The sequence below is a fragment of the Pinus tabuliformis genome, chromosome 2_2 (assembly GCF_031772625.1).
Source record: "Pinus tabuliformis cultivar Carrire ecotype Pingquan chromosome 2_2, CPIR1, whole genome shotgun sequence".
In the NCBI taxonomy this organism is placed as follows: domain Eukaryota; kingdom Viridiplantae; phylum Streptophyta; class Pinopsida; order Pinales; family Pinaceae; genus Pinus; species Pinus tabuliformis.
The window spans coordinates 337,090,432-337,100,184 of record NC_142300.1 but is presented as its reverse complement, the minus strand read 5'-3'; the positions used below and the strand labels follow the sequence as shown (position 1 = coordinate 337,100,184).

Below are 9,753 nucleotides of genomic sequence, written 5' to 3'. Positions count from 1 at the left end.
AAATAAATTTTACCATAAAAAATTAGTAAAATTGATATATAATTAGAAAGAGTAAATTGATATATAATTGGGGGATAAATATATGGAAGTTTTTCGTATGTGCCGTTAATTCTGATTCTGCTCAAGATAATTAAGTTATGGATTCCACCCAAAGTATAAGATGTTATTAAAAGAAAACACTAAGAAAGACATTAACATCATAAGGTAAATATAGAAATCAATCTCCATCTGAAAATATCTCTTGCCTTCCTTCCCTGTGACGATTCTCTCCGATATGCTCTGACCTGTAGCGTCCGGGAACGGGACTTGCTAAAGAAATTGGTCTGACCATATGAAGGAAAAACTGTGAAAGATAAGCTGAAGGTCAATGCCAACAGTGATGTAAAGCACTTGTTATAGTGATTGTAGTGGAGTGTGCTAGTGTGTGTCAATTTTTTCCGGGCCAAACTTTGGAATCTCTTTGTTTAAGAGATTTGTCGGAGCTTTGAGTCGTGATTCGATTTGCTTTGCCATTTTTTATTACAAATAATAACGCGTATGGGATCTCAAGAGTAAGTACGGCTGAGAACCCCTGAGCTATTACTGGGGTTATATATTGGACTCCACACGGGCTTCTCACCCATAAATATCGCGGAGTCCCAAGCCGGTCTTAAGTAAAGACTTCCACTTGTGCTCTGCTTTGCTCTGGCCTGGCCTTCCCTGAGCGCTTGAGAGCTGCAATTTGGGAGATTTTGGGAACTGAGAAAGGTCCTGAGTATTCAGAGATTACATCCTGAGTGTTCAGAGATTACAGCTGCCCACAAGGCAAGAATTTAGTTGCAGAAGTTGTGGTAGTTTTGATTGAGGGTAGAAGAGGTTGGTTACAATGGCCCACAATGATGCAGCTCCCCGTTTCTACTTGCAAGTAGAATTGCAAGGCAATATGGCGGAGGTTTCAATAGAAGCCGATCGCCTGGAGAATGGGAAGGTGTCGGATCTTAAGAACTTTGATGACGATGGCCGCATCAAACGCAAAGGTATTATTGCTAATAACTTTGCTTAATTAGGACGATTGAACCGCACATGTTGTTTGTGAACAAGTCTGTGGCTCTAACGCCTGGTTGGGCACGCCAACAAATTTGCAGAGCGAAATCAAAGTTGGAATTTCAAAACAGACTCACTATTTGACTGTTTACCCACTCCCTCTATCCATCTTCGCAATAAACACCTCCATAAACACCTCCCTGCAACCCTGCATCTTTACAGTTTTAAAGAATGACCTGTGACGGTTTTGCAAATTTTTGAACTCTGACGGTCAATTTGTCCATCAAATTCCATCGCTGGGCGAAACTGAGCTTTGGATCTGAAAACCAAGAAACTTTGATGGCTAGTTTTTTTTGTAACGAGAAATAGTTGCGATATTTGCTGATATGGAATCAATTAGAATAGCGGATTTCTCGTTTCCAGATGTATTGGTAGAACATCTGTCGACACCTGTCGCTGAGAAGAGACTGGTGTTGTGCATTTGTTTCGGGGGGCAGGGGGTTTTGAGCGGAGTTTTGCAGTGTTTGGTAATTACATATTTATGTTAATGTTTGATTTGATGTGTTGCATTTGCAGGGACAATATGGACAGCAAGTGCGCATATTATCACAGCAGTCATAGGATCTGGAGTGCTCTCATTGGCATGGGCAACAGCTCAGCTCGGATGGATTGCTGGACCCGCAGCTATGCTTGCCTTCTCCTTTGTCACATATTACACGTCCTGCCTGCTTTCGGACTGCTACAGGTCTCCGGATCCAGTCACGGGAAAGCGAAATTATACTTATATCGATGCTGTGAGAGCCAATCTAGGTATGACTACAGGCTTCTGTAAATAAAAGTTTGAAACTTGGGTATGTTATTTTGGAAAGTTTAAATTCTGATTTGTTCCTTTACGCGCTTTGTCAGATGGCTTCCAAGTGTGGATATGCGGTTTCTCTCAGTACGCGAATCTCTTCGGAACTGCAATCGGCTATACAATAGCTGCATCCATCAGCATGACGTAAGTTAAATCGAGTTTAGCTTAATCATTCGTTGAGTGAAACGCAAACCAAATTTTGATAATTATGTTCCCCAATTACATAAAGTTTGGACTAAATTATTTGGTTTTATGTCACAGCGCAATTCAGAGGTCCAATTGCTTCAGCGCTAATGGACATGACGACCCATGCCACGTGTCCAGTAATCCATATATGATAGCCTTTGGCGTAGCAGAGATCCTACTTTCTCAGATACCCGACTTCGACCAAATATCGTGGCTCTCTATCGTTGCTGCAGTCATGTCATTCACCTATTCCACCATCGGGCTTGGCCTCGGTATCGCCAAAGTAGTAGGTGCGTCGCCAACATTTACTCACTGTATCTCTGCTTATTAATTCATTCATTTGCGTTAGAACGTCTTCTGAGCTTCCTGTCATATCTTGATGTGCTTCAGAAGTGGGACACTTCAGGGGGAGCTTCACAGGAGCAGCCATTGGTACTGTGACTAAATCTGAGAAAATATGGAATACGTTCCAAGCTCTCGGCAACATTGCATTCGCTTACTCCTATTCATTGATTCTCATTGAAATTCAGGTACCATATACACTATATTGCCATAGGGGTTCTCTAATTTTGCAATACACAGGGTCTTCATGTCAACAAATGTGAAGGAATAACTCAATTGAATTGACATTCAGGACACAATAAAATCGCCTCCAGCAGAGAACAAGACGATGAAGAAAGCAACGCTATTGGGTGTGGCAACGACAACGGTGTTCTACATGCTGTGTGGTTGCATGGGCTACGCAGCCTTTGGTGACAATGCGCCGGGAAACCTGTTGACAGGCTTTGGTTTTTACAATCCCTTTTGGTTGATTGACATTGCCAACGCTGCCATTGTCATCCACTTGGTCGGTGCATATCAAGTAAGTGTTCAATTTGGATTCAATGTTCTTCCTCATATCCATTTTCACCCGGAATTTGTTAGGACTCCTGGTGTAAAATTCCCAGGGGTAGAAAAAATAAAAAAGTTAGTGTAGATTGTGATACAATTTTTATACGTGAAAGTTTAGTTTCTACAAGTCCAATCTCATACCGGAATTATGTCCGCAGATGTCTTCGGTTGGAAAAAACTTCTCTTGTGGCAGAATGCTGACTGATGACAAACGTTGACGTACTGTGTTGTTTGTCTTTATCTTTGCAGGTTTACTGCCAGCCACTGTTCGCATTTATTGAAGGGTGGGCCGGCAAAAAGTGGCAAGATAGTGACTTCATCCACAAGGAATACGCTCTGGCAATACCCTTTTATGGGCGATTCAACGTGAATCTCTTCAGGCTTGTGTGGAGGACAGCCTTTGTGGTGACCACCACACTGATTTCCATGTTGCTTCCATTCTTCAACAATGTTGTGGGGCTTCTGGGCGCGTTGGCATTCTGGCCATTGACAGTATACTTTCCAGTGACGATGTATATTGCACAGAATAAAATCCCGCGCTGGTCTTCTAGGTGGGTTGCTATGCAAATACTGAGTGGAGTTTGTCTGGTTGTTTCAGTAGCAGCTGCCAGTGGATCCATAGTGGGTGTTGTTGACGCCTTACAGAAGGTTTACAAGCCCTTCCATACAAATTATTGAATTCCGCAAACAGCAGCAGGCAAGAGGAAGTCTGTGTGGTTATGTAAAAACATGAATGAAAGCCGTTGGTTTGCTCTGTATAGTCGTTTATACAGGGGTATCTACATTCAAATAAGCTTGTTTCCTGCTCCTAGAGAAGTTTCCCTGGATAGCAATTGTAATCCGCAATTAGAATTCTTATGATGCACCTGAACTGTCTTCAGTCAGTCTTCTTAATGTAAAAGATGCCTCGTTGTTTTAATCATTTTTGTCTTTTTGGTAAAGCAAGGCCACTCATTTATGGAACCCTGCGTTGGCAACTTTTAAAAACACCCCTAAATTTATAAAATGATGCGATGGCGCATACAAACAAATAATTCTTCATTTATGGTCCAAGCCAAATAAAATTCAATGAACAACGTTTAATAACTCTTATACTCCGCAACAATGAAATAAATAAATATTTTGTGATAAATTTTCGAGTTTCTCGTACAAATAATCTAAAATTCAAAAACATTTATAAAATTAATATTTTTGCAAATTATTATATTATTTATATATAAAAAAGTCAATCTAAAATTCAAAAACATTTATAAAATTAATATTTTTGCAAATTATTATATTATTTATATATAAAAAAGTCAATCTAAAATTCAAAAACATTTATAAAATTAATATTTTTGCAAATTACTATGTTATTTATATATAAAAATGTCAATTGGGTTTGTTTTTAATGGCGGAGGAAGGGTTTGAATTTTCAATTCAATTCTCATAAGTAATCTAAAATTCAAAAACATTTATAAAATTAATCTTTTTGCAAAATATTATATTATTTATATATAAAAATGGCAATTGGGTTTGTTTTTAATGTCGGAGGAAGGGTTTGAATTTTCAATTCAATTCTCATAAGTAATAGAATGATGTTTGATATAAATGAGCTCAATTTTTTTTTAAAAATAAATAGTTTTTATAACATATTTTTTATATTGATATTTTATATTACCATTCATAGCATATTTTTTATATTGATATTTTATATGGTAATATATATTTTTTTATATGAAATATAAAGATATTTTTTAATGAAATAGATATATTTTTTATATGAAATATAAATATTTTTTACCAGTTTATTTTTTAGGATAAGTCTATTTAGGTGGGGAAAAATATTTCAATGAATCTTGCAAAAGCAGTGTTTAAATCATGTTTTTGAAAGTGAAAATGGATTAAGCACCATCAAAAACCTCTAGGGCACCCAAAATATTGCTAAAATTTTCAACGTTTTCAGGGCAAAAAAGCAATTTGTTTAGGCTATTAAAAATAAATATATTTTCACCACAATATGTATATTGCTCATATAAAATATAAATATTTCTTCCATCAAAACCTATATATTACTCATATGAAATATAAAAATAATAAAAGATATATATAATTTAAAACCAAATATATATATACATTCAAAATGATAAAAAGAAGCAACTAATTTGCACCATAGGAAATGGCTACAATTGAGCAGGGAGAGTTTTACTACTAAATTACATAATAAAATTTTTAATATTTAATTATTTTGACTCAATTTCATATGAATAATGGTTCATAATTTTTTTTTTCAACTTTAAACTAAATAAAAACTTGTTTTATGGGCTTAAGAATTATTGAAAATGAATTAATTAATATAAATAATAAATAAATAAATAAATTTCCGAGAATAAATTTATTTAACCTATATGGGATATGAATATATGGTATCTAATTTCTTTTACTTGGTTAATTTTTTTTAGATATAGTAATTATGATTAAAATGCTATGTGTAAACTCTTGTATATGGATAAACCTTTGAAACATTAAAGTTTAATATTTAAATATTTAGTAAGAATAACTTAATGGTTAACCCATTTTTACCAAGAAATTGATAAGCATTATGAAATATATAAGAATGTTTAATACATGACCAAAGATTATTTGCTAAATAATTATAATTGATTTCTTTTAGATGAATGAGATACTATTAGAGATGGAATAAAGGAATCAAACAATTAGTTAAAACCAATAATAAGATTATATGATATAAATAACTCATTTATAACTCTTTATGTTTTTAAATAAAATTAATAAATTTAATATAAAAAAATTTTGAACTAAATTTATTTATTATTTAATTTTAAAATAGGGAACCTAACCTAAGCAAATCTAAAAATAAAGGAAGAAGGGAAAAGGGGGGAATCCAAACACTACAATAGCTAAGGGGAAAAAGGGAAATGAAACAACTAGAACGAAGAAGGGAGAAGGGGGGCGGGGCGGGCCAGGGCGGAGGCTAAGAGGAGAGGGCAAGGATCCAACAACTACTAATCTTCCAGCCGTCATCCCTATTGAGATTGCTCGTCCTTCTTTCGATTTCTATGGCCTCCCTAAATTTACGGTGGTGAGAGAGAGCAATTTTAGCAATAACCTTGGTCTCCTCAATACATATATGATGCTTGGTCTTCTCTACATGCTCTGGCAAGGTTGAAGACCGAGCCCTCTTGTGCTTAATGTCAGTTGCGTGCTCATTAATCCTCTGATTAATGGAGCACCCAGTTTCACCAACAGAGGGGGTCCCACAAGAACAAGGAATAACATAGACCCCTTTCATGTCTTTGGGGTCTACAGGGTCTTTTACAGATCTAAGGGAACTACAAATGGTGTTAAGGGGTCTAGAGGTTGAAGGAACATTATGTTTCTTAAGGATCTTAGCAACCCGGTCAGTGGTCCCTTGTATGAAAGGGAGATGAACCCCTGAGATTCTATCTTTGGGTTCTTCTTTAACCTTGGGACCTCTGCTTGCTTTAAGGAAAGATTTCAGACCTTGGCACCTACTATATCCATTATTAACAAAGACATCGAGGAGATGGGCTTTCTCTTCTTCCAAGCTCTTTTCATCAGAGATTCTCAGTGCACGAGTGGCAAGTGTGTTGAGAACACCTAGATTTTGAGCAAGGAAATGATGAGAGTTGGCATTAAGATACTGCTCAATATGGGTTTTCTTTCGATATACCTGATGGGAGAAAGAACTGTCGTCCTTTTTCGAAATGAGAACATCAAGGAAAGGGAGGCACCCATCAACCTCTTGCTCCATAGTAAACCTTATGGAGGGAGATTGATAGTTGAGATGCTGGAAGAACTAATCCAACTCATGTTGGCCATGAGACCAGACGACACAAGTGTCATCAACAAATCTTTTCCACAACTTAGGAAGAAGACGAGATGAGGCTAAAGCCCTGTATGCAAAGTCTTCCATAAAAATATTAGCAACAACCAGGGAATTCCCCTTTAAAGAAGAAAAAAGTAGAAGTAAGACAAAGTTCTACTAGACAAGCGGTGTCAGGGTTAGTGAGGTGATTGATGACCTCAATGGCCTCCTTAATGGGTATACAAGTATAGAGGGGGACCACATCAACGCTAGAAAGAATGTCACTAGGGTCAAATTTCATGTCCTTCAACTCATTGACAAACGAAGAAGAGTCTTTGATGAAGGACCCAGTAAGGCCCACAAGGGGTTTAAGCTTCAAGGCAAGGAATTTGGCTAGGAGGTAGGTAGGTCCTCCAATGGTATTGACAATGGGTCTCAGGGGATCCCCTTCCTTATGGATCTTTGGCAGCCCATAGATTCTTGGAGTGATGGGGCTACTCTCAATAAGCTTGTGGCAGAAGGAACCCACAGTATGACTAGATTTTATAGCCAGAGCGACTGTTTTGGAAATCCTTTTCAGGGGACTTGCCACTCATGCACTGAGAATCTCTGATGAAAAGAGACTGGAAGAAGAGAAAGCCCATCTCCTCGATGTCTTTGTTAATAATGGATATAGTAGGCATTAAGGTCTGAAAGCTTTCCTTAAACCAAGCAGAGGTCCCAAGGTTAAAGAAGAACCCAAAGATAGAATCTCAGGGGTTCATCTCCCTTTCATACAAGGGACCACTGATAGGATTGCTAAGATCCTTAAGAAACATAATGTTCCTTCAACCTTTAGACCCCTTAACACCATTCGTAGTTCCCTTAGATATGTAAAAGACCCTGTAGACCCAAAGACATGAAAGGGGTCTGTGTTATTCCTTGTTCTTGTGGGACCCCCTATGTTGGTGAAACTGGGCGCTCCATTAATCAGAGGATTAATGAGCACGCAACTGACATTAAGCATGGGAGGGCTCAGTCTTCAACCTTCGCAAAGCATGCATAGAAGACCAAGCATCATATATGTATTGAGGAGACCAAGGTTATTGCTAAAATTGCTCACTCTCACCACCATAAATTTAGGGAGGCCATAGAAATCGAAAGAAGGCTAAGAAATCTCAATAGGGATGATGGCTGGAAGATTAGCAGTTGCTGGATCCCTGCCCTCTCCTCATAGCCCCGACCCTGACCCGCCCCGCCCCCCTTCTCCCTTCTTCATTCTAGTTGTTTCCTTTCCTTTTTTCCCCTCAGCTATTGTAGTGTTTGGATTCCCCCTTCGTTCCCTTCCCCCTTTATTTTTAGATTTGCTTAGGTTAGGTTCCCTATTTTAAAATTAAATAATAAATAAATTTAGTTGAAATTTTTTTATATTAAATTTATTAATTTTATTTAAAAACATAAAGAGTTATAAATGAGTTATTTATATCATATAATCTTATTATTGGTTTTAACTAATTGTTTGATTCTTTTATTCCATCTCAAATAGTATCTCATTCATCTAAAAGAAATCAATTATAATTATTTAGCAAATAATCTTTGGTCATGTATTAAACATTCTTATATATTTCATAATGCTTACCATTTTCTTGGTAAAAATGGATTAACCATTAAATTATTCCTACTAAATATTTAAGCATTAAACTTTAATGTTTCAAAGGTTTATCTGTGTACAAGAGTTTACACATAGCATTTTAATTAGAATTACTATATCTAAAAAAAATTAACCAAGTAAAAGAAATTAGATACCATATATTCATATCCCATATAGGTTAAATAAATTTATTCTCAGAAACTTATTTATTTATTTATTATTTCTATTAATTAATTCATTTTTGATAATTCTTAATCCCATAAAATAAGATTTTATTTAGTTTAAAGTTGAAAAAAAAAAGTAATACAAAAATAATACAAAAAAAATTATCAACAGTTATTCATATGAAATTGAGTCAAAATAATTAAATATTAAAAATTGTATTATCTAATTTAGTAGTAAAACTCCCCTTGCCCTTAATCTAGTCAAATTTAATTGGAGTCCAATCAATTGTAGCCATTAACTATGTAAACTTTGAAATGGGAACTCTGGCCAAAAAATCCCGAAAAAACATCAAAAACAGTGCTAAAAATGAAAAGTGTGTATACTGGAACGATGATTTTATTTTTTAGGGGTCAATTTTGAACATGTTTTAAAAATAGCAGTGACTATGAAATTTACTATGAAATTTTTGTGCAAAATATAGCTTCAAAATGAAAGTGATGATACTGGAACAATGATTTTTTTTTTAAGTCAATTTTCAAACTTTTTAAAAAATGCTAGTAAAACCAAATTTTTATGTGCCAAACAAAGTTGTTTATGAGGAAAAAAATACATTAGTGTTTTTGGTAGAATATCATTTTTCTTTCCTAAGTATAAATTCAACATGTTTTCAACCATAACATGCTAGATACAAAAGAAATTGAAATTTTTTCAACTATAAAATTAAAAAACCATGACATTATGAACAAATTACATCACTAAATGAATTCAACAGTCATTATTTGTATATTGAATAAAACATACATTATATGTCTAATTTAATATTGCATTGTAGATATTTTAAACAATAAAAATTACCATAATTAAGACATATAATCCAACAACATAAAAATGCCTCACAACTTCTCATTTCACACCATATGGAAATCATCAGTTTTATTTCAAGATATCATGCATACATCAGTTATATAAACTGTCTTAAACAATTATTCAAAATCACTCATATTTTCTTGCACACCATCAGAATTCACATCTTCAGATGAGTGACTAGATGCTGACGAAAATGTTCCATATTCTTCTCTTTCATCAACTAGTGCCCCATCTGAGTCCACATGCATGCCCAAAATTTCAGGTTTCAAAATTCTTCTAGATCTATGACTGGTTTCGACAGACTCC

The 9,753-nt window shown here is 35.3% G+C and overlaps 1 protein-coding gene across 1 annotated transcript; it reads left to right on the top strand.

The window, feature by feature from the left end:
- Positions 1-591: 591 nt before the first annotated feature.
- Positions 592-3,919, top strand: LOC149192657 (amino acid permease 3-like). The gene is made up of 7 exons (XM_089404663.1): positions 592-1,016; positions 1,600-1,833; positions 1,930-2,023; positions 2,141-2,355; positions 2,456-2,595; positions 2,700-2,927; positions 3,206-3,919. The coding sequence occupies exons 1-7, from the start codon at positions 866-868 to the stop codon at positions 3,632-3,634; spliced, it is 1,491 nt and encodes a 496-aa protein (XP_089260789.1). The 5' UTR covers positions 592-865; the 3' UTR covers positions 3,635-3,919.
- Positions 3,920-9,753: the final 5,834 nt, after the last annotated feature.

Coding starts and splice junctions, on each gene's coding strand:
- LOC149192657 (XM_089404663.1), top strand. CDS start 866: ATGGCCCACAATGATGCAGCTCCCCGTTTCTACTTGCAAGTAGAATTG. Junction 1,017..1,599: donor TGGCCGCATCAAACGCAAAG/GTATTATTGCTA, acceptor TTGCATTTGCAG/GGACAATATGGACAGCAAGT. Junction 1,834..1,929: donor TGCTGTGAGAGCCAATCTAG/GTATGACTACAG, acceptor GCGCTTTGTCAG/ATGGCTTCCAAGTGTGGATA.